This window comes from Rhinatrema bivittatum, chromosome 5, assembly GCF_901001135.1.
Source record: "Rhinatrema bivittatum chromosome 5, aRhiBiv1.1, whole genome shotgun sequence".
NCBI classification, from domain to species: domain Eukaryota; kingdom Metazoa; phylum Chordata; class Amphibia; order Gymnophiona; family Rhinatrematidae; genus Rhinatrema; species Rhinatrema bivittatum.
The window spans coordinates 205,419,159-205,444,201 of NC_042619.1; the positions used below are offsets into that span (position 1 = coordinate 205,419,159).

At 45.3% G+C, this 25,043-nt stretch overlaps 1 protein-coding gene across 1 annotated transcript in view; it reads left to right on the forward strand.

Moving 5' to 3' along the window:
- The window catches only part of PCYT1B (phosphate cytidylyltransferase 1, choline, beta), an 85,133-nt gene that overhangs the window by 3,900 nt on the left and 56,190 nt on the right, over positions 1-25,043 (forward strand). Inside the window, exon 2 of the mRNA XM_029603089.1 lies at positions 231-330. Within this exon, the coding sequence (XP_029458949.1) occupies positions 231-330 (100 nt within the window). The remainder of the gene's footprint in view (positions 1-230; positions 331-25,043) is intronic.

Below are 25,043 nucleotides of genomic sequence, written 5' to 3' on the forward strand. Positions count from 1 at the left end.
AACAGCTGCATTACAGAGAAATAAGAGAGTTTAGAATATCAGTCTGTACGATCTCTACCCTATTTAATTCTGGAAGATGGGAACCTAGCAGGGGACTGGTTTTACACATGTTGGAGAGTTTTAAATATTCAGGTTTTGGCAGTGTGAGGTGAACGGGAAGGTCATGTGATGCTGCACTGGACGTATTCATGCTACTTCTAGAGTGTCATTAATGCATTATCTTCATTTAGACTCTGGCTGCACCAGCTCCATTTGCACATGAGACAAGCTGTCAATGTCAGGCTCCTCATGAGAAACTGACCGTCTCTCAGGCACGACTGGGAACCCCAGGTGAGTCCTTCAGCCTAGACTGATGGTACCAACTGATTACTCTAATTAGACAGAGCAAAGCTTACCAGTCAGCTGCAAATATTCCTCTGTTGTGTGGTCCACTGGAGCAAGAGAGAGCGTCCCTTCCACTACAGCCAGAAGCAACAACACACACTTTTCCTTCCCGTACACTACTGCAGTCTCTCTAAAGATATATTATATTATAGAGTAGTAAGATGGTAGTCTTGTGGAGAGAGGTTGGGATGAGGGATACTTCTAGTATCTAGGGAGGTCAGTATTCAAAGCCATTTAGATAGATTACTCACGAGTTATCCCGTCTAAATGGCGAGTTCCTGAATATTGAATCACTTTATCTGGCTAGATTTTAGCCGGATAATAAAGACGCGTTCAGGGGGCATTTCTGGGAAGGGTTTAGTTATCTGAACTTCAGTTATATACGGCTAAGTTAACCGGATAACTATAGATCTGGTTCAGAGCAGGTCTAAGTTATCTGGCCTTGTGTGGGCAGATAACTTGGTACTTAACCGGGTATCTTCAAAAGATACCTTGTTAAGTAGTGATTGTCAAATTAAAAAAAAACAAAAACAAGGGCCTGTGGCCTATTTCCTCCTTCCTGCTCCCCAGATTTCATAGATGCACTGTTGGACCATGCACCTCCCCCACTCCACATCCCTTCACTCAATATTAAAAATGTCCCTGGGTCCACTGCTGCCCCCTCTTCCCTGATTCTATGAATATCCATAATATGATTCTGCCACTGCTACAGTCTTCACTTACTGTGCCCCCCCCCCCGGAGCTTCTCCTCTTCCCCCAAGACAAAAAAAAAATCCCTTCCAGAAGTGGGATAGGACCTTACCCGCTGCTTGTTTACGCTTCCAGCGCCTCTTGTGTCGGAAGCTGTCCTGGAGCTGGGAGAGATTTTGTTTTGTTTCGGGGGAGGGGGGGAGAGAATGGCGGGAGTGCAGATTGTGATGGGGGAGAGGGTGTGTGGGAGGGTCCAGCGGCAGCACCATATTATGGATATTCGTAGAATCAGGAAAGGGGATGAGGGGTGTGGCAGCAGCAAACCCAGAAACATTTTTAATATTTAGGAGGGGTGGCGGGGTGCACAGCCTGATAGGGCAGCAAATGGAATTGAGCCACAGGCCCTTTTACTTCTTGCTTTGTTTTAGATCTGGCATTGCTACTTGGCTGGATATCTTTTGAAGATTGCCCGGTTACGTAGCAAGTTATCCAGTGACACAAGGCTGGATAACAAAAAAATCTAACCGGTTATGTTCAAACATAGCCGGTTAGATTTTTTTAGTTATTCGGCTACATGTAACTGGATAACTTTAGGCAAGTATATTAAGTGGGACTTGTATCCCATTGAATATATGGGGCAAGTTATTGAGATAACTTTAGCCAGATAATGACTCTGCTCAACAGCTTCTGAATATGTTCCTCGAACAGTTTTAAAAGGAAGCTGAGATTCCACTTGTGTGCAGCAGCTGTCCTGTAGATAACACTTGTGAAAACTGGTGAACGTTACTTTATCAATTTTCATGGTAAAATATGTCCAGAAAAAGAGACATTATACTATTGGTCCTATAAGAAAGAGTGTATATTGGGTCATGTTTGTAGTTTTGCTCTGATTTGATCAGTGAATGGCTAATGGGACATGGAGGGAGCACTGTGGAGATAAATTCTGAATAACACATATGAAAACATTTCAGTGTAAGTCTGTGAAATCTTTTGGATCCAGCCTATGCATAGTCTTCTGTGTATTAAACAATCCCATATTTAGAGAAAAACTAAGATAAAAATATTTAAAACGTATTGTAAGGAGAAAAAACAGCATCAAAAGGAAAGAATTAGCTTTACTACATACCTCCAACTAAAAGATTATTGTGACTTATCTGCTTGAGTGTTTTTAGTTTGTATGCTTATTTTATCAAAATGTATATGGTTTTTTTCTTTGTAAACCACCTAAATCTTTATATACTGTAGGTAATATATTAAGTCCAACTATAAATAAGAATCCACAGAGTCTCCAAGTGTTTTAATAATAAGACTTTCCACCCTCACACACTACCAGTCCCTGTGACTGAAACCACGATGACACCTCCCAACCCCACACACAGCCTTCCAGCTTAACCCCAGGAAACTCCCATCTTCACACACTGCTATCCAGCACTCCCTGTGACTTACCCACAGTAACACCTCCCAAACTCCATAATCAGCCATCAGCACTCCCTGTGACTTACCTACAATGACACCTCCCAACCACATACACAGCTATCCAGCACCCCCTGTGACTTACCCCCAGAGATCTTCCAATCCCACACACAGCCATCCAGCACTCCCTGTGACTGACATCACAATGACACCTCCCAACTCCACACACAGCCTTCCAGCACTCCCTGTGACTTACCTCCAGAGATGTCCTAACCTCACACAGGAATCCAGCACTCCCTCTGAATTGCCCCCGGAGACCTCTCAGACCCACACATAGCCATCCAGTACTCCCTCTGACTTACCCCCAGAGACCTTCTAGCCTCACATACTGCCATCCAGCACTCCCTGTAACTTACCCAAGACCTTCCAATCCCACACACAGCTATCCAGCTCTCCCTGTGACTTACCCCAGAGATCTGCTACCCTCACACATTGCCACCCAGCATTCCCTGAGATTTACCCCTAGAGACCTCCCAACCCTCAGAGCCATGCAGCACACCCTGTGACTGACATCACAATGACTCCTCCCAACCCCACAGAGACATCCAGCACATCCTGTGACTGACATCACAATGACTCCTCCCAATCCCACACAGCTATCCAGCACTCCCTGTGACTTACCCCCAGAGACCTTTCAGTCCCACATACAGCCATCCAGCTCTCTCTGTGACTTACCTCCAGAGCCTCCTAATCTCACACACAGCTATCCAGCACTCACTGTGACTGACACCATAATGACACCTCCCAACCACACACACAGCCATCCAGCTCTTCCTGTGACTTACCCCCAGAGACCTTCTTACCTTACATATTGCCATCCAGCTGTTATGTTTTTGTAAGAATGTGAACCCTGGGCTGAGATGAGAGGTGTCTCAGGTGAGGCTCACAGGGAGGAGCCCTGTGAGCCTCACCGTCAGCAGGCATAGTCTCAGTGGCGTGGGACACAGCTAGAAGTAGAGACTTTATTAGGTAGGAAGGAAAAGGTAATGTCCACAGAGTTGGAGTCCTGAGCAATGGGGGATACCCAGAGCAAAGTAACAGGTGAGAAGATCTGATAGTGACCTGTGGAGCGGGGTACGCCGGGGATCCCCTCATGAGTGTAGGCACCTCAGCAATACAGATCTGGTAGTGGCCCGCAGAGCGGGGTGTGCCGAGGATGTCTGTACAGTAGATGTTGAAGAACTGGTAGAGATGCCAGAACCCGGAAGTGGCTCCCGTAGTTGGTGTGTCAATACTCTGCGGTGCAGGAAATGCTGAATAGCTTCTACTGAAGTGAGGCGGTAGTGGCCCGAAGCTCGGGGTACATCGCGGGAAATCCTCAATACAGTTCATATAGTAGAAGTCAGTAGAAGTACTCACAAGAGATGGTTCCTGGAGAGAGAGAGAGACCTGAGAAGTAGGTCTAGTAGTAGTCAGGCAGATAGGCCCTCCGAGGAGCGGATAGCCGGGAACACAGGGGAGCCCCCGAGGAGCGGGTACTCAAAGCGTATATTTACTCTTTCGGATAGTAGAAAGACTAGGGGGCACTCCATGAAGTTAGCATGGGGCACATTTAAAACGAATCGGAGAAAGTTCTTTTTTACTCAACGCACAATTAAACTCTGGAATTTGTTGCCAGTGGATGTGGTTAGTGCAGTTAGTATAGCTGTGTTTAAAAAAGGATTGGATAAGTTCTTGGAGGAGAAGTCCATTACCTGCTATTAAGTTCACCTAGAGAATAGCCACTGCCATTAGCAATGGTAACATGGAATAGACTTAGTTTTTGGGTACTTGCCAGGTTCTTATGGCCTGGATTGGCCACTGTTGGAAACAGGATGCTGGGCTTGATGGACCCTTGGTCTGACCCAGTATGGCATTTTCTTATGTTCTTATGTTCTTATATGCCAAGACCAAGTCAGGAACAGGAAGTCCTTGAATGAGGTGGATTCAGCAAGACGGAACTCCTTGCTAACAAAGAAGGCAAGGGACGGTCAGATTAAATACACTAGTGGATTGACGTCATCAGGAGAGGACGCCCCAGAGGTTCACGCCATGGTGTGTTAAAAGGAGGCCCTTGCGCGCGCATGCGCACGCCTAAGTAATTCCAGGTCCAAGATGGCGGTTGGTAGCGCCCACGCTGTCCCAGGAACACCGGAGAGGTCGGCGGGGATTAGCAGAGACCGCCATTCTTCCCAGACTTGACGGTGCAGGGAAAAAAGAGGTGAGCATGAGAGGTCGTAGCCATCTGTGACCAACAGGCGTAACACCAGCACTCCCTGTAACTTACCTCTAGAGACTTCACAACCACACAGGGACATCCAGCACACCCTGTGACTGACACCAAATTGACACCTCCCAATCCCACACATAGCATTCTAGCACTCCTTGTGACTTACCCCCAGAGACCTCCCAATCCCACAGCCATCCAGCACTCCCTGTGACTTATACATAAGAACAGTGGTTCTCAACCTTTTTTCTGTCGGGACACACCTGACAGATGGTTCTCACATGCGTGACATACTGAACATGTGACCATCATCAGGCTAAATGTAAACAAACACTCTGCATTCCACAGGAACCCCCTCGACCCCCAACAATGGGTGCAGAGCAGAACTAGGACATTCCCCGTTCAATTTACTATAGAAAAAAATATATTTCTGGTGACATCTCAATAACAGTAACATAAACACTCTCTCCTACCAGGTGCAATAGCCCTCCTTATGAAAAACAGTAATTTACCACCAATGCATGTTCTGTTGAGAAAACACAACAAATAATATTGATACAAATGACTACATGCTAGTAAAATACTTCACCTCGGTCACACACATAGAATCGACCTTCACCAAGTACAGAAAGACCACAAATTACAAATATGGAAACAGAAACTGGAATGGAAACCCAAAAAAGCCACTCTGCATTCTGTGCAAAACAAAAATATAGCAACTATCAGATTTCCAGGATCTGAAATAATGTATACAAACTAATGTGCACAAAGTTACACCTGCATTATGGAACTCAAACAGTAACAACCCTACCTATGAAAAGGCAGCACTTCAAAAATTACATCAGGCCCTAAACACCAATACACCTCCTATTAGGAAAACAGAACAAGCCAAGCTGCTATAGATCCCTACCAAGAAACTACAAGCTCGCAGAACACCTTTAGCTGGGTCACACACGCAGAACAGAGACAGACCCTCACCAAATATAGAATAAAGTGACCATAAAGCTAATGTTTTTGTTTTTGCGTTGTTTTACTGCATACAGAGTTTGGCTTCTTGCTGTTTCCAGTTCAGTTTTTGTCTCCACATTTCTATTTATACATTCCCCGAGAAATATAAAATAATTCTAAAACTACAATGTAATAAATGTTTCAAAACAACTGATAAATGGAACATCCAATAATTAAACATTTTCAAAATTATTAAAAATTCTCCAAACACCAATACATTTTTAGCAGCATTGTTTTATTGTTTGTGATAGTATTTTCTATATGTTTTAATTTGTTATATGCTTGATTTAAACCGATATGACGGCTTTGCCAAATACTGGTATAGAAATTTTAATAAATAAATAAATAAAATATTTACAGCAGACACATCACATAATACCTAATAGTTAAAATGGCAGTCAATCAAGAAAGATCAACTTAAAAAGCCACCTTTACTTACCCTGTCCAGTAACTCTCCTACTCCTTTCCCTTGTAGGCCAATAGCACATGCCAGAAGCAGCAAGGGCTACTGAAGCTCTATCCTCACGCTCTTCTTCCTTAGGGCCCATGACTATCTCACACACACACACACACGCCAGTCACGTCCCTGACCAATCTCTCTCTCTCTCTCTCTCACACACACACACACACACACACATACACACCAGTCACGTCCCTGACTAATCTCTTTCTCTCACACACACCATTGACTTTCCTGAGCAGTCTCTTGCTCTCACACATTTCTCTTACTTACACAAACATTCTCTCATACACTTACACACATGCTGGCTCACTCTCTGTGTCACTTACCCCCACCCAGAACACACATAGCAGCCACAGCACAAGGTAGCCGGTATGCTGCTATTAAAAGCAGAGCCCTGACAGGCTGGAAAATGCAGCAGGAGTGACCTCTCCAGCCCCACAGCGCTAAGAAGGCAGCACTCAGCTGTTTGCTTTGCTGCAATCGCACAGCACAGAGCAGTCAGCTGAGAATATAATTCTAAGCTTTTCTCTCCACCCCAGCCTTTTTTTTTTTTGTAGTTTGATTAATATTATTAATTTTATATTTTCTTGCTGGTGTTGCTCTGGTGAGAAAAGGGGAGGTCGAAGCCGGGGGGGGGAGGCAGCAGCGCCGTACTCCTGCAGTCCCTGGCAAAGTGGCCAGCCAGTATCAAATGCGATTTCTGCAGCAGCATGCAGGCATGGCCTTTTCTTCCTGCGTGCCCGGTAAACATCACTTCCTCTTCCAGGTCACAGAGGCGGGAAGAAGAAAAGGTCACGTTCCTGTTGCCGGCTTCCACAAACATTGCTGCCATTCCCCTCGGGGCTTGAATGTGCTGATAGCCCGGGCAGGATCGGCAACAGTGTTAGTCTCGCTGAGGTGAAGGGGGGGGGGGGAAGAGCAGCGGGTACGCGACACACTTGCTGGTGCTTCGTGACACACTGGTGTGCTGTGACACACTGGTTGAGAACCACTGCATAAGAACATAAGAACAGCAGATATGCCATACTGGGTCAGACATAGGTTCCATCAAGCCCAGTATCCTGTTTCCAACAGTGGCCAATCCAAGTCACAAGTACCTGGCAAGTACCCAAACATTAAATAGATCTCAAGCTACTATTGCTTATTAATTATTGTAATAGCAGTTTATGGATTTTTCTTCTAGGAACTTAACCAAACCTTTTTTAAACCCAGTTACACTAACTACTGTAACCACATCCTCTGGCAATGAATTCCAGAGCTTAACTATGCACTGAGTGAAAAAGAATTTTCTTTGATTTGTTTTAAATGAGCTACTTGCTAACTTCATGGAGTGCCCCCTGGGCCTTCTGTTATCTGAGAGAGTAAATAACTGATTAAGATTAAGTTGTTCAAGTCTTTTCAAGTTTTTGTAGACTTCTATCATATCCCCCCTTGGTCATCTTTCTCCAAACTGAACAGCCCTAACTTCTTTAGTCTTTCCTCATAGGGCAGCTGTTCCATGCCCCTTATCATTTTGTTTGCCCTTCTCTGTACTTTCTCCAGTGGAGCTATATCCTTTTTGAGATGCGACCAGAATTGTACACAGTATTCAAGGTGCGGTCTCACCATGGAGTGATACAGAGGCGTTATGACATCCTCTGTTTTATTTGCCATTCCCTTCCTAATAATTCCTAACATTCTGTTTGCTTTTTTGACTGCCCACAGCACACTGAGCCGACAATTTCAATGTATTATCCACTGTGATGCCTAGATCTCTTTCCTGGGTGGTAACTCCTAAAATAGAACCTAACATTGTGTAACTACAGCAAGGGTTATTTTTCCCTATAATCATCACTTTGCACTTGTCCATGTTAAATTTCATCTGCCATTTGGAAGCCCAGTCTTCCAGTCTCGCAAAATCCTCCTGCAATTCATCACGATCCGCTTGAGATTTAACTACTGTGCATAATTTTGTGTCATCCGCAAATTTGATCACCTCATTCGTCGTACCCCTTTCCAGATCATTTATAAATATATTAAAAAGCACAGGTCCAAGTACAGATCCCTTTTTCCAGTGTGAAAAATGACCATTTAATCCTACTCTCTGTTTCCTATCTTTTAACCAACTTGTAATCCACAAAAGGACATCACCTCCTATCCCATGAATTTTTAGTTTTCTCAGAAGTCTCTCATGCAGGACTTTGTCAAATGGCTTCTGAAAATCCAAATACACCACATCTTCTGGTTCACCTTTGTCCACATGTCTATTCACCCCTTCAAAATAATGTAGGAGATTTGTGAGGCAAGACTTCCCTTGGGTAAATCCATGTTGGCTGTGAACCATCAAACCATGTCTATCTAAATGTTTTGTGATTTTATTCTTTATAACAGTTTCCATGATTTTTCCCGGCACTGAAGTCAGGCTCACTGGTCTATAGTTTCCCTGATGACCCCTGGATCCCTTTTTAACTATAGGGGTTATATTGGCCATCTTCCAGTCTTCAGGTACATCAGATCATTTTAATGATAGGTTACAAATTAATTGCAATAGGTCTGAAATTTCATTTTCTGTTGTTTCAGAACGCTGGGGTGTATACCATCTGGTCCAGGTGATTTACTACTCTTCACTTTGTTAGTCAGGCTTATCAGATCTTCCAGGTTCACCATGATTTGGTTCAGTTGATCTGAATCATCTGGAACGGGTATCTCTCCAACATCCTTTTCAGTAAACACCGAAGCAAAGACATCGTCTAATCTTTCCGTGATGGCCTTATCTTCTCTAAGTACCCCTTTAAACCCTCGATCATCCAACGGTCCAACCGACTCCCTCGCAGGCTTTCTGCTTTGGATATATTTTAAAAAGCTTTTATTGTGAGCTTTTGTCTCTATGGCAACTTTTCAAATTCTCTCTTAGCCTGTCTTATCAATGTCTTACATTTAACTTGCCGATGCTTATGCTTTTTCCTATTTTCTTCTGATGGATGCTTCTTCCAATTTTTGAATGAAGATCTTTTGGCTAAAATAGCCTCTTTCACCTCACTTTTTATCCATACTGGTAATCGTTTTGCCTTCCTTCCACCTTACTTAATGCATGGACTACATCTGGTCTCTGCTTCTAGGATGGTATTTTTTAACAATGTCCACACCTGTTGCACACTTTTTACCTTTGTAGCTGCACCTTACAGTTTTTTGTTTTTTTTTATATATAAACAATTTTTTATTGGCAATCATGGCATAAATAACACCAACAAAATAGTTAACAATCAGTACTGAGCGAAAGATATACAGCAAATAAGCCCAAGTGGACCAAAGTGCTTCAAAATATGATTCCCGGGCTGCCTGGGCTTAGGTGGGCCTCTGGGAGTCTCCCGGAGAGATGGTGGAGAGGTGTGCCCACAAGGAGTAGAGGTGCGCGGCTGATGGTGAACAGACGAACTAGACCGGAACAGAGAGTACCGGAGACCACGGGTACAAGGCAAGAACTGAAGGTCCTCCAGGCAGGGTAGGCAGCGCCTAGTGGTCTAGCTCGAGGAAGGCCGCAGACAGCGTCAAGGCAGGTGGGCCTGGTGGTCTCAGGAGAAGCAAAGAGAGTGTCTGAATGGAGCGCAAGGGTCAAAGTCAGGGTATCCGTCTGAGGATGGTCAGCGAAAGCAAGGGTCAGTTCCAGGTATCAGTCTGAACGTGGTCAGGGGCAAGCAGAGGTTCCAGGTATCAGTCCAAGCGTGTTCAGAGGCAAGCAGAGGTCAGTTCAAGGTATCAGTCCAAGTGTGGTCAGAGGCAAGCAGAGGTCAGTTCCAGGTATCGGTCCAAGCGTGGTCAGAGGCAAGCAGAGGTCAGTACCAGGTATCGGTCCAAGCGTGGTCAAAAGCAAGCAGAGGTCAGTTCCAGGTATTGGTCCAAGCGTGGTCAGAGGCAAGCAGAGGTCAGTACCGAGTATCAGTCTGAGAAGGTACAACCTGGGTTGCAGAATGTGGAACAAACTCGGGAAAGAAGGAACACAGGAACAGGCGCTGGAACACAGGAGGGACCACGGGAACACTGGAACAACGCAGGAACACTGGAACGAGAACAGGAACACAGGAACAGACGTGGGAACACTGGAACAAGCACAGGAACTCAGGAACACTGGAACAAGCACAGGAACTCAGGAACAAGGACGGCAACTAGCTCACACTATGTGATGACCCGTTTGCCAAGGCAAGGAATGGAGGGCTGATCCCTGCCTTTATGCAGGGCTCAGGTGACATCATCACTGGGCGCCACGGAGTAGTTTCCTGCCGCAGCGCCTTTAAAAGTCGACCCTGTGCGCGCGCGCCTAGGGGCCGACTGCAGGAAGGCGTGGCGCAGGCCTCTCCTCTTTGCGAGGGACGCGGAGTCCCAGAGCAGGAGGGAAACGGATCCGGAGTTGAGGAGGTCAAGGAGCTAGGAGCCTGAGGGCGCAGACGGCTATCTACGATCGCGGGAGAGACCGGGGGAGCAGTGGAGGCTGGGTCTGGAAGGTGAGCAGGGCTGGTTGCAGCCCTAGTGCGGCCAGGGTGTGCAATAGTAGCTTGGGGAAAATTGGCGGGGGGGTTAATGCCACAATGGGTGAAGTCTTTCAGGGTTTTTTTTTTAAATTTTATTTTATTTTATTTTATCATTTTCAACAAATATACAAGTAAGAAAACACTTACTTCCAGAAAGAAAAGAAAATGGCATACATAATATATAACAAAATACAATCCAGGATAACTTATAATTATTCTAAATGCACATTTTCAACAATTTAAGTAATTGCCCAAAGTAGGGGGGAACGAATTACTGGGAGATAATAAAGAAATATTCATAGCAGAAACAGGCAATTAATGTGATCACTGCTTTTTGTAATACTTAAAGATCTTCACAACTTAGATGTTTACTAGAGATAGGGTAGTTATGTTCCTAGAGTTAATGAATGACTTCAACTGTTCTGGAAAAAAGAAAATAAAGGAATCATTCTGTGAGCAAATCACACATTTACACGGGTATCTTAAACAAAATCTGAGATTTTAACAAAAGAAACTCCCGTCTCCTTTCCTGGATTACATGCGTAAAGTCCGGATAAACACGGACTTTCTGTGAGTGAAAGCAAGCAGAGATATTTTTAAAATATCTCCGCATTACTTCACTAAGTTCTTGCTCTATCGAGAATGTAACCAATAGGGTTGCACGGTCATACACCTCCATAGAGGAGTTTTCCAAAAATTGTGTTAAATTCTCTAACGGCTAGGATTCCTTTTGAGAACTTCTCCCTTTGGCAGAAACAGGCATAAATAGCAATTTAGATACAGATGGTAATTTATCATCTTCATATTTTAGTATTTCCTTAAGATAACTTCTTAAAATATAATAGGGTTCTTCCCCCATAACTTTGGGAAAGTTTAAGAAACGAAGATTTAAATGCCTATTGTAGTTTTCCAAATATTCTAGTCTTCTTGAGGTTTTACTGAAATCCTTAATTAACTTAACATTACAGTCATGATTCTTTAAAGAGGAGGCTTCAACCTTCTCTAGTCGTAGTTTAACATCTGCTATCTGACCATCCATTTTCCCTTCCAAGACATCAATTCTTTTGTTAAGGTGAACCAACTTAGTCCCTTGGTCTCTCAATGAGCAGCCAAAACCGACTACCAGATCCCGTAACTCGTCTAGCGTTACCACCACAGGTTTCGATGGAACCACGAAAGACTCACCCTCCACTCCGTGAAAGGGAACATTTGCCTCCTCTTCTGGTCTCATAGCGGCAACCTCCACTCCACCGCACATATCCAGACTCCCTCTTGGCGTCAAAGTCGCAAGGAAATCCTCTGCGCCGATGCTAGCAGACTCCAGCAACCGCAGGGTGGGGGTGGGGGGGGAGATGGACTGCCTGAATAAGCCTCCTCTCTGGCCCCCACCTTCCAGACGTTCCTCAGCGACGTTATTGCCCAGCGCCATGGGCAACAGAGGAGCTCCAGCAGACCTCGGGGCTGACGGTGATTGAAGATCCGGGGGGCTAAGCATGACCTCCCCAAACAATTCCGCTGCTCCCTTAGCAGAAACCGCAGCAGGGAGAATGCTCCCTGATTGTGAAGCAGGACCAGGACTGAACGATGTAATTAGGTACTGTCCAGATGGGAGAATTGTTTCGGTGGGGTAAGTATGAACTTTCCCTTTCCTTTTTGTAGGCATTCTTTCAAAAAGTAAACTTTCGCAGGGAGAGAGCGTTTAACGGACCTGGCTCACGCCGCCATCTTGTTCCCTCCCCTCTCAGGGGTTTTACATCTCGTGGGGATGAGGTATAGTTTAAGAAAGGGAGTGGGGGGAGGTTTTCTTCCAGGATTGGGTTCTTTGGGTATTCTTAGTGATTTGGAGTATCTGGTTTCTCATGTGGGAGAGCTTGTAAGGTTAGATTAGGAGGGGGTGAGGCAGTTTTGGGGTGGCTTGCTGAGTGCAAGTGTTAGGATCCTGCCTGCGGCTGGACCCGCAGGCAGTTCCCTACTTTTCCGTGGCAAGCCGCTGCCGCTGCCGCCACCGTCTTCGCTTGGCCTGGAGGCTGCTGCTGTGCCGATGCCTTCTTTCATCTTCGCGGCTGGAGCTGCCGCCGGGGTCCTTGCTCTTGCGGCATGAAGCTGCCGCTGCCTGTTCTCTTCGCGGCAGGGGTGCCGCCGCCGCCACCGCCGCCCTCTGCCTGGCCTTCCACATGGCAGGATGCCGCCGCAGGCTCCTGCCTTCCAGCTTCCTCTTAGGCGCGGGTGCACGCCTCTTCACTTTTTTTAAAGGGCCAGCGGCGGGAAAAGCTTTGCGGCCCTCACCAGTGAAGTCATCAGCCTTTGCCTGGACCAACCCTATAAAAGGCCCTGCTTCAGACTCTCAGGGCCTTCAGATCTGGTCTGAACAGTGTCTGTGATCTTCCTTCCCGATCCAGGTCTTCCATGGTCTTCCTGTGCCTTGATGGATCTTCGTTCCATGTTCTTCGTGTTCCTGAACTTCTTCACCTTGATGTTCCTGGTCTATTCCTTCGTCGGAGCTCCCTCGTCACTTGTTTCGTGTTCCTGATGTTCCAGATGTCCAGTTCCCCTGATGTCCAGATGTTCTGTGTCCAGATGTCCTGATGTTCCGTGTCCCGAGGTACCATGTTCCACGTTCCTGATGTCCGATGTTCCTGTCTTTACTCCGTCCATCTCGTCTTCAGCTCTTCGTCCAGTTCCCAAGTCCCTCTTCTGTTCACCCTTCCTGGCGTGCCACTGTCGTGGTCCATGACCAGCCCATGGGGGACTGTGTAGGGCACCTCGTGGTACAAGGCCTTCTTCTCATCAGCAGCGCAAGCCTCTGGAAGACTCTTATTTTTAATGCCAGCTTCTGAATCCTGAGTTTTGAATCCCATCCCGGTCTTCAGAGTTCCTTGTGCCTGCTTCCATCCATGCCTAAGACTGCCAGAACCTGCTCCACTTCAGCGTGGTCCGCGACCAGCCACAGGCGGCTGTGTAGGGCGCTCCTCGGTGCAGGCCTCTCCTGAATCTTCGTCATGTCCTGGCTTCAAGTTCCACTGCCTTGACTGGAGTCTGCTTCGCTTTTGGCGTGGTCCACGACCAGCCATGGGCAACTGTGTAGGGCGTGCACTGCAATGCAGCACTCACCCAGTACTTTCTCCTGTATCCTCACCTGAGACTTCCTAGTAACCTAAATCCTTGTCTGAGTCTTCTGAGCAACCTGAATCCTTGTCTGAGTCCTCCGAGTATCCGAGTCTATGTCTGAGTCCTCTGAGTATCCTAGTCTACGTCTGAATCCCCTGAGTAACCTGAGTTTATCTCTAAGTCTTCTGAGTATCCTGAGTCTTCCTCTGAGTTTTCTTGTTCCTGCCCTCAGCCTCCGTCTGGCCTCACGCACTTGTCGTTCCCAAGCAGTGGGTCTGGAAGGGCTATCGAATGGCCAGAGGGCCACTCTCGAGACTAGCATTGCGTTTCTGGAGGAAGTGACGTCACTCCAGCGAATGGAAGCCTGATCTGGTGCCTCCCCCGACAGCAATAGCATTCTCCTCTAATCTTTGGCATCCCTTTCCTTACCGTTCGCTGTTATTCGTGGTACCTCTGCCCCGATTTTCTAGATGTCGGTAAAGCGAAAAACGGTAGATTTTAAGAAGTTTTCCTACCAGAAATCGCACCAAGAAGACGGACCCGAGTCGGCAGACATCGCAAGCATGGCGACGGCGCCGGAAGGCCTGCATGAAAATCTTTCCCCGGAGGAAGCTGAACTTACAGAAATCGATCTCCCAACCCGTGCAGAAATGAAGAGATGGTTTGCCGATTTGAAGCACGATCTAAAGCAGGATATGAAGGATAACAAAAAAGAAATTATGGAATCTCTGGACGAAATGAGAGAAGAACTCGCTGAGACTGGAAGAAGGATTTTTGAAGTGGAAACGAGAGTGGACGCACACAGTGAAGATCTCAAAATGGCGCAGGAAACTCAATCCTCCTTACTTAAGGAGGTGGAACAGCTGACTGAAAAAGTCGAGGATTTAGAGAACCGTTCCCGACGCCATAATTTGCGTTTCAGAGGGGTTCCAGAGACAGCGGATTATCAGGACTGTGTGGCTATTGTGACCCAAATCAGCACTATGATTCTACAGACGGAGTCCGCTACTGAGACTGACGGGGACATGCCTACAATTTGCCTAGATCGGGCGCACCGTTCCTTGGGCTCGGGTGTACGCAACAAACCACGGGACATTATTGCTTGCTATCAGGACTTTCGGGTTAAGGACAGAGTCGCAGCAGCAGCACGAAAACAAGCCTCTTGGAAATGGCAGGACAATGATATTTTGATTTTTGCAGACCTTTCTCCGGTAACCATCCGGAAACGGTTTGAGTTGAAGAGTATAACGGATGCGCTTCGCCAGAATAATGTGAGATACCGCTGGCTTTTCCCATTTGGGCTTAGCTTTACCCTTAAAGGGGAACTGCATCGGATTAAAACCCTGTCTGAGGCCTCCAGGATCTTACGGGAAGCTGGATACCAAGGTTTCGAAGTGCCACAGCAGGCTGCTAAGCCAACCTATAGAAAGGACGAAGCTCCGAGATGGCAACGCGTTCCAAAGGGGGGAAAGCGACTTAGAAGATATCCGGAACATGGAGAATCTGTTAAAGGACAAACTTGAGTATATTTGGGAGGGCTTACTCTCCGAGTAATATGATTACTCTATGGTCCTTCATGCAGGATGTCAAGTGAAAGCAGAGGAGTTATTTTACATGACAAAGTTTCTATTAGCAAATGGTTTATCTAACAGTCATTTATGTAATGGGTTGTGATGTTTTTTAGAGAGGAGAATATAGACTTGTACTATATAGTTGTTTATATTATGCTGCGGGGTGAGTTCGAGGGAGGCTGGGCTGACTGTTTTCCTCCATACATATATTAGTCAGTGTGGGTCGGATGTGCCACATTGTACTATTTCTAAGGTGGGGTGGGGATCGACATAGGGTTTGGGGCACTATGTACCTTTCTGGAGGGTTCTCCAGGGGTGGAGATTACGGACAATATTGTAATTTCAGATATTCTGGGATGCATTTGGCAGGGGAGGTAATTCTGAGACATGAGGGATTACAACTCGGGTCTCAATCTAGTCTTTTACTGATCCCATAACATGGCGGATATCAATTTTTTCTCTTTGAACGTAAAGGGTCTTAACACACCACTCAAACGACACCGGTTGTATGCTGACTTAAATCAATACCACATTCATATTGCGTTTCTCCAAGAAACTCATCTCAAAAGGAGGCATGAGCACCTACTTCGGCATAGGTCTTACCCTTATCAATATTGGGCTGCCTGTACTAAAAGTCATAAGTACGCTGGTGTAGGCATCTTAATCAGTCAGGATCTTATCTTTGAACTGCATTCTACTCTAGAGGATCCAGAAGGGCGATACTTGATACTGGTGGTTTCTATAGGAGGTTTAAAATTCACGCTGGTAAATGTCTATGCTCCTAATGCCCATCAAAGCTGTTTTTATGACCAACTAACATCACTTTTAGAGGGTCATGTAGAGGGCCATCTGATCATGGGCGGCGATTTTAACATCACAGTTAATCCCTCTCTGGATAATTCCAGAGGTACTGCGGCTGCCTCTGGCAGGGATCGCAAGGCGTTAAAATTCTGGTTATCTAGATTGTCCCTGTTGGACACCTGGCGACAGCGATATCCAAAGTCAAAAAGTTACACGTACTATTCACGAGTACACAATTCTCATTCTCGAATTGATTGTCTATACGTGGATAAGGGTTGTATTAACCTGATAGGACGGGCTATCATTGAGCCCATAACGTGGTCTGATCATGCTCCGGTACGCATGACACTTACACTCTCCCAATATGATAAAGGCCAAAGATATTGGCGCCTTAATGATAGTTTATTAAATGATTCTGAGTTTGTTGCCCAACTTAGGCTTGCGATTCAAGAATATCTAGACTTTAACGATAATGCCCAAACTTCTAACATGGTCTTATGGGATTGTTTAAAGGCGGTCATTAGAGGGCGCTTAATAGCCGAAGGGGCCCACCAGAAAAAGGTGAAACTCCGGGAGCGAGTAACCATTATGGCTCAGATTAGGAGTCTGGAGGGGAGGTTTCAGAGTACGGGTTCCAAAAAGATACTGCTGGAACTTGATAAATGCAGACAATCCCTAGAGACTGTGGATGCAGCCCAAATAGCGCAAAATCTAGAAATCTGTAAGCAGGCCTATTATGAAGGGGGCAATAAAGCCGGCAAATTACTGGCAAGAAAATTGAAGAGGATTCAATTGCAAAACAACGTAGTTAAACTTAAGGATGAAAAGGGGCATTTATTGACCACTAATACCGACATCCGGAATAGATTTCTCAGATTTTATACAGATCTATACAGAGCAGATGCCAATATTGCTCAGTCACAGATAGAAGCTTACTTGAGCAAAGTTGAGCACCCAGTACTCACGCCATCACAAGTGGATTCGCTAGATAAAGAAATCACTGTAACAGAGGTGTTGTGGGCCATAAAAAGCTTGAAATCCGGGAAATCTCCAGGTCTCGACGGCTTCACAGCGGTGTTTTATAAAACTTTTAAACATCTTTTAGCTCCACTCTTGATGCGCTTGTTTAACTCTTTGCGAGTTCAGGAGGACTTTTCCTTGGCAGCAAACTTAGCCGGTGTTACTTTGATTGCTAAACCAGGGAGGGACCCCACGGCCTGTGGCTCGTACCGGCCAATCTCCCTAATAAATCTGGATATGAAGCTATTGGCCAAAATATTGGCTAATAGGCTTAATTGTATATTGCCTGGTCTGGTGCATCCTGATCAGTCAGGATTTATACCTGGGAGGATGGCCTCCGATAATGTGCGCAAGACCGTTGATTCCATGTGGTGGGCCCGTACACAGAAAGTGCCTTTGCTATTGCTAGCCATAGATGCCGAAAAGGCTTTTGATTATGTGCACTGACCTTTCTTATTCCACACTTTGCGGACCTTTAAATTTGGGAAGTTCTTTATCAATTGGATACAAAAGCTTTACACGAAACCCAGGGCTTGTCTGAAGGTGAACGGGGGTTATTCCCAGCCCTTTGCTGTAGAGAGGGGTACGAGACAGGGATGCCCTCTGTCGCCATTGCTATTTGCATTATTCTTGGAACCTTTTACTCATGTTATTCGTTGCAAGCCTGACATCTCCGGGGTCCAATTGGGGGAGTTTACTTCCAAATTATCACTTTTTGCTGATGATATATTATTTACCATAACTGACCCCATTCCTTCTTTAAAAGCAATATCATTAGCGATAGCAGGATTTAGTCAAGTATCGGGATTTAAAATTAACTGGGATAAATCCGAGTTATTGAATATCTCAGCTCCAGATGACACCATTACTTATCTTAAGAACCATCATCCCTTCCGCTGGGCCTCGAATAAACTGAAATATTTCGGTATTTATCTAGGGCCCATACCTGATTTATTTCAACTTAACTATCCGCCCCTTATGGCAAAGATATATAAAGACCTAGAGGAATGGGATCGCTATCATATTTCCTGGATGGGCAGATTGGCGGTGATTAAAATGAATGTGTTTCCTAGAATGTTATATCTGTTACAAACGCTGCCGGTAGATATTCCATTTAAAATCTTAGGGAAATGGCAGACTAGATTGTTAAAGTTTCTCTGGAAGGGGAAAAAACCGAGGATAGCTAAAAGACTTCTCCTGTTACCTAAATGCCAAGGGGGATTGGGGATGCCTAATCTTTATCATTACCAGGTAGCAGCACATTTAAAGTCTCTAGTGGAATGGCACAAAATAACCAGTAAAAAACCATGGGTAACTTTAGAACAGGCGATACTGGGATCTATGCCACTATCTGCTATACTCTGGCAACCCAGAGATACCTGGCGTAGACCTGTACTACTTCCAGACACTATAACCGTACCTCTCAACACGTGGGAAAAGTGGAAAATGAGATTGGGGGGGCAAAGAGCTTACTATACCAGTACCCATTTACATCATAATACCCATTTTCGTCCAGCTAACATTCAGCATAGTTTTAGGCAGTGGTTGCAGAAGGGTATCTCCTGCTTATCACATATTTGTGACCCAGGTGGGGTGATTTCGTTTGGCACTTTGGCAGAACAATACCACTTAACTCATAAGGATATTTTCCCATACTTACAGTTACGGCATTTTATTCTACAGCTTGGTATACTACAGGATCTAGCTAAAGGAATCTCTGGTTTTGAACAAATGTGTCGCCAGGCAGATAAAATGCAAAAACTTATCTCAAACATTTACTTATTGATTGCTGATTCGTTTAGTTTAACTTTTCCCCATATTGCGGCGTGGGAATCTGATTTACAAGGATCCTGGCTTATTGAGGATTGGAAGTCCATATTTTTAACGCTGGGAAAGGGTCTCATATCAGCATTGCGTTTCTGAGTCTCAATGGTGCGTGTGGGTCCAGTGGAGAGCTGAGCCTGCCTTGCTCCTGTTCCAGTTGTTCCTTGCCTTGTCTTCAGTCCAGCCTCATTCCTGCTCTGCCCGTGCTTGTACTCGCTCACCTCTCACGGTGTGTCTTGGAGCTCCTCTCTGGGCCATGCCGTGACCCAAGGGTCTCACAATCTCCCTCGAGAAAGCGACTATGCCTCCGTGACTCAAAACCGAGTTTTCTATACCTTGGTTGGTAGCATCCCTCAAGCTTATGTCGCTGAATGTTAAGGGTCTTAGTTCCCCCATTAAACATACGTTTTTGTTTAAGGAGGCGGAAGTGTTGGGAGCGAATGTGATTTTTTGTTAAGAAACGCATCTTATGGCCTGTTTTTCTCATCTCCTGGGTCATAAACGATATCTGTTTCAATTTTTTGCATCAGCCTAAAAGGAGAATAAATATTGTGGGGTGGGGATTTTGTTTGCTCATAATCTACCTGTAGATGTACAATCTGTCCTTTGAGATATTCGTGGTAGGTTTTTGATTCTAAAGGTATCCATGAGTTGTTTACCCTGGGAGATATTTATGCTCTGAGTACGCAGTAAGGTGTCTTTTTCCAAACTTTATCAGACTTTTTAAATAATTGGGCGGAGGGGCATATCTTGCTAGGGAGGAATTTTAATCTTACCCATTATCCTTTTTTGGACAACTCCTTGAGGACTGGGAGAGGGTCTCATTTCTAGCAGCATCTTTTTAAAAATTTGATCACAAACTGGGACTTATAAGATATCCAGAGGCTGCAGAATCCCTCCTTACGAGACTACACTTTTTACTCTGCTCCTCATAATTCCTATTCTTGTATTGATTACTTTTTAGTAGACAAGATAGTGGTGGGAGATGTTATTGTTACGGGTATCGGACATATTACTTGGTCTGACCATGCACTGATATGGGTGGAGATTCGAATGAGGCATGGGTCGCCAGGTAATAGTTTTTGGAGACTTAACGATTCTCTTCTATTAGATAAAGAATTTGCTGCCAGCCTTCTTCAGCCCATTGAGGACTATTTTTCACTCAATGATACAGGGGATGTTAGTCCAGCAACTTTATGGGAAGGCATGAAAGTTGTCATTAGGGGGAAACTTATTTCTCGTGCTACCTTTATCAATAAGCAGAAAGCCAAACATAGGTTGCAGTGGATGCATTGTATTGGGAAACTGGAAATCAGATATAAACGGAGTGGGGATTCCCATACTAAGTCGGCTCTGGAAGAGGCTCGACAGAATCTGGCTGAAATTGCATCCCAAATGCTTAGGGTAAATCTTAAAGTTTGAAAAATCAGATTCTTAAAATCAAGGACCTAGGTGGCGCTATGCTCTACGATATAAAGTTGATTATGGATTGCTTCGCCCAGTGTTATGGTGAACTTTATGCTTCATTTGGTAACATCCGAGAAGCCGATATTGTGGCTTATTTGGAGGCTATATCACTACCTTGTGTACCGGAGGATGCTAGGGATCTCCTTAATGCCCCTATTCAGGAGGAGGAGATCTTTACTGTTATTTTGGAGTTGAAGGTGGGAAAAGCACCTAGTCTCGATGGCTACACTGCCAGGTTTTACAAAACCTGCAGACCAGCTATTTTAAAGCCTCTGGCCTCTATGTTTAATTATTTAAGGGAAGGAGGTTCGTTGGTGATGGGGGCAAATATAGCAGGTATTACGGTCCTGGCGAAGGAGGGGTGAGATCCCACACTTTGTAGTTCCTTCCGCCCTATTTCCCTTATAAACCTAGATCTCAAGATCTTAGCTAAGATTTTAGCAACTAGACTGGGGCTTGTTGCTCCCTTGTTGATACATGGGGACCAGTCTGGGTTTGTGCCGTGCAGACTAGCAGCCGATAATGTTCGACAAGTACTCAATCTTAGTTGATAGGTTCAACATTATAAGATCCTGGCGGTCCTCTTGGCTATAGATGCTGAGAATGCATTTGATTGGGTACACTGGGCATACCTATTCCAGGTTCTCGAGAAATTCGGGCTAGGCTCTTTTTTTCTGACATGGGTTAAAACGCTTTATCAATATCCCAAACTCGGGTTCAGATTAGTGGGAAATATTCAGGAGTATTCGAGGTAGGTAGAGGCACCCGACAGGGATGTTCTCTATCTCCTCTCTTATTTGTGTTATCTCTGAAACCTTTTGCCTGTCACATTAGGAGTTCGGAGTCGATCAGAGGGGTAAATGTAGCTGGGAAGCCATACAAGATAACTCTGTTTGCCGATGACTTGTTATTTACCTTAACTGATCTCGAAATGTCACTTTGGGCACGTCTGGAGGATATGAGGCATTTTGGTGCTATATTGGGGTGTAAGGTCAATGAGGACAAATCTGAGATTCTGAACCTATCGTTAGAGGATGGAGTGGCTACGTCGGCTTCTCCCCTTTACATAGAAACATAGAAACATAGAAATGACGGCAGAAGAAGACCAAACGGCCCATCCAGTCTGCCCAGCAAGCTTCACACATTTTTTCTCTCATACTTATCTGTTTCTTTTAGCTCTTGGTTCTATTTCCCTTCCTCCCCCACCATTAATGTAGAGAGCAGTGATGGAGCTGCATCCAAGTGAAATATCAAGCTTGATTAGTTAGGGGGTAGTAGGGGTACTAAAGTAACCGCCGCAATAAGCAAGCTACACCCATGCTTATTTGTTTTAACCCAGACTATGTTATACAGCCCTTATTGGTTGTTTTTCTTCTCCCCTGCCGTTGAAGCAGAGAGCTATGCTGGATATGCATCTAAAGTGAAGTATCAGGCACGTTTGGTTTGGGGTAGTAACCGCCGTAACAAGCCAGCTACTCCCCGCTTTGTGAGTGTGAATCCTTTTTTCTTCTCCCCTGCCGTTGAAGCTATGCTGGGTATGCGTGAAGTATCAGTTTTTCTTCTCCCCTGCCGTTGGAGCAGAGAGCTATGCTGGATGTGCATCGAAAGTGAAGTATCAGGCACATTTGGTTTGGGGTAGTAACCGCCGTAACAAGCCAGCTACTCCCAGCTTTGTGAGTGCAAATCCTTTTTTCCACATTTCCTCTTGCTGTTGAAGCTTAGAGTGATGTTGGAGTCACAGTAACCATGTGTATGTTTATTGAATAAGGGTATTGTGTCCAGGCAGTAGCCATCATTCTGGCGAGTCACCCACTCTTCATTGGCGGCCTCTTGACTTTATGGATCCACAGTGTTTATCCCACGCACCTTTGAAGTCCTTCACAGTTCTGGTCTTCACCACTTCCTCCGGAAGGGCCTCTGGATGTGTGAAATATCTGGGGATTCTACTGGGCTCAGATCTGTCATGTTTATTTACTCTAAACTATACCTCTCTGTTCCAGGCCATTCTGAGAGATCTTGAGAGATGGGATGGATTTCAGCTATCTTGATTTGGGTGGATTTCAGCTGTTAAAATGAATATTCTTTTGCGTAGAGGGGTTAGGGGTGAGGGTGGGGGTGGGGGTGAGGAGGGTGGTGGGATAGTCTCCAGGGATGTTTAATTTGTAGTTGGAGCTACTAATAAGAAATTGGTCTTAAGTTTGTATTGTAAGTTTGTATTGGTTTGATACTGCACTGTTTTAATATTGATATATGGTGTTACTTTATTTTTTACACACTCAATTTAAAAAAAAAATAATTTTTTTTTAGAACTCCACAGAGCTCTCTTGAATAAAATTCTAAATCAAAGAACTGAAGCTGCCCAAATGCCCAGATAATTGGAAAAATATCTGGGCATTTGATGCTTTTTCCATATGCGTTTATGAGACTCTTTTTCTAAGTAGATAGAGGTTTATTTCATCATTTTTTGTGAGCATTTGCCTCTGATATTTGAAGTGTTCTAAGAAACGTGTGGTTTTTTGAAGAACTTTGCGTGGCAGCTTCAGTTCTTTGATTTAGAATTTTATTCAAGAGAGCTCTGTGGCGTTTTTAAATTGTGTGTAAAAAAATAAAGTAAATGGACCTTCTACTTAATGTATGAGCTTGTATGACAGCCAACTCATCAAGTTATAGGTCCTACAAATGAATATATTTGACATTGCACATATGGTTATATCTTACTGTTAATTAATTTTGACCAGTGATACCCCCTTCTTTTGATGTGTATTCATATTGGGGCGGATTTTAAAACGAGTGCGAATAGCCTACTTTTGTTTGCGCTCCAGGCGCAAACAAAAGTACGCTGGATTTTAGTAGATACGCGCGGAGCCGCGCGTATCCGCTAAAATCCTGGATCGGCGCGCGCAAGGCTATCGATTTCGTATAGCCGGCGCGCGCCGAGCCGCGCAGCCTACCCCCGTTCCCTCCAAGGCCGCTCCGAAATCGGAGCGGCCTCGGAGGGAACTTTCCTTTGCCCTCCCCTCACCTTCCCCTCCCTTCCCCTACCTAACCCACCCGCCCGGCCCTGTCTAAACCCCCCCCTTACCTTTGTCGGGGGATTTACGCCTCCCAGAGGGAGGCGTAAATCCCCGCGCGTCAGCGGGCCTCCTGCGCGCCGGGACGCGACCTGGGGGCGGGTCCGGAGGGCGCGGCCACGCCCCCGGGCCGCCCCGGGCCGTAGCCACGCCCCCGGAACACTCCCGACACGCCCCGAAAACGCCGCGCGGTTTGGGCCCGCCCCCCGACACGCCCCCTCCGAAAACCCCGGGACTTACGCGAGTCCCGGGGCTCTGCGCGCGCCGGGAGGCCTATGTAAAATAGGCTTCCCGGCGCGCAGGGCCCTGCTCGCGTAAATCCGCCCGGTTTTGGGCGGATTTATGCGAGCAGGGCTCTGAAAATCCGCCCCATTGGGAATAAACAGTAAATTACAAAAAAAAACAAAACACAAAACACAAAACTTCTGTTTGTTGCCTGACTTTCTGACTACCTATTTAAAACAAAACACACAAACTTCTGTTTGTTGCCTGCCTTTCTGACTACCTATTTAAAACAAAACACACGAACACACTAAATAATATACCACAATAGTTTACTTCTCCCCAATACTTTTACGTTTAAACATTTCCCCAAGCAGTACTAACCAAGTCATCAGAAGTTCAAAAAAAAGCTAAAAACCTGGCTTTTCCACCAAGCCTTCCCAGACTCTTAATGCTGCCCAGACGGGAGGATAAACCCAATTTATGGGATTCCTCACTGAGTTTTACTATTATGATTTTTTAACTGTATAAAGATTTTGAGTTCAAACGTTTCTCTTACTTATATTATATTTATACTGTATCTATAATATATTTTAATATTTCTATGTTAAATTGGCATTCTGTTCTAATGTTCCATGTAAAGCCCCTTTCTCTATTTTGGGCATACCATCGTTTTATGTAAACCGGAGTGATTTGTAGTCCTTACAAAAACTTCGGTATATAAAAATTAAAAATAAATAAATAAATAAATAAATAAATACTTACTGATTCTTTCCAGCCAGCAGCAAGGTGATCCTCTCCTCTCAGTGCTCCCAATCTCACACGGTTACCCAGCACTCCCTATTACTTATCCCCCACTGAGACCTCCTAATCCCATACACACTGTCACCCAGCACTCCCTGTGACTTATCCCCACAATGAGATTTCACAACCCCACACTGAGCCATTCAGTATTGCCTTTGACTTAACCCCACACAGAGACCTCCAAAAACCCACACAGAGCTATCCAGCACTCCCTGTGATTTACTTATGGCAGTGGCAAAGCCACTTTTTACTCAGGCCCACTTAATTGTTTTTTAGATATTGGAAAGTTTTGCTTTAGGAGGCAATAGTAAGCAAGGCCAATGTCAAGGAGCCAGGTAGCAGCCACAGTCAGCATGCATCGTGATGGCAGGGCCAACTGCAGCTGGTTTCTTGCTGCAGCTCACAGCAAATGAGTGCTAGGAGTCT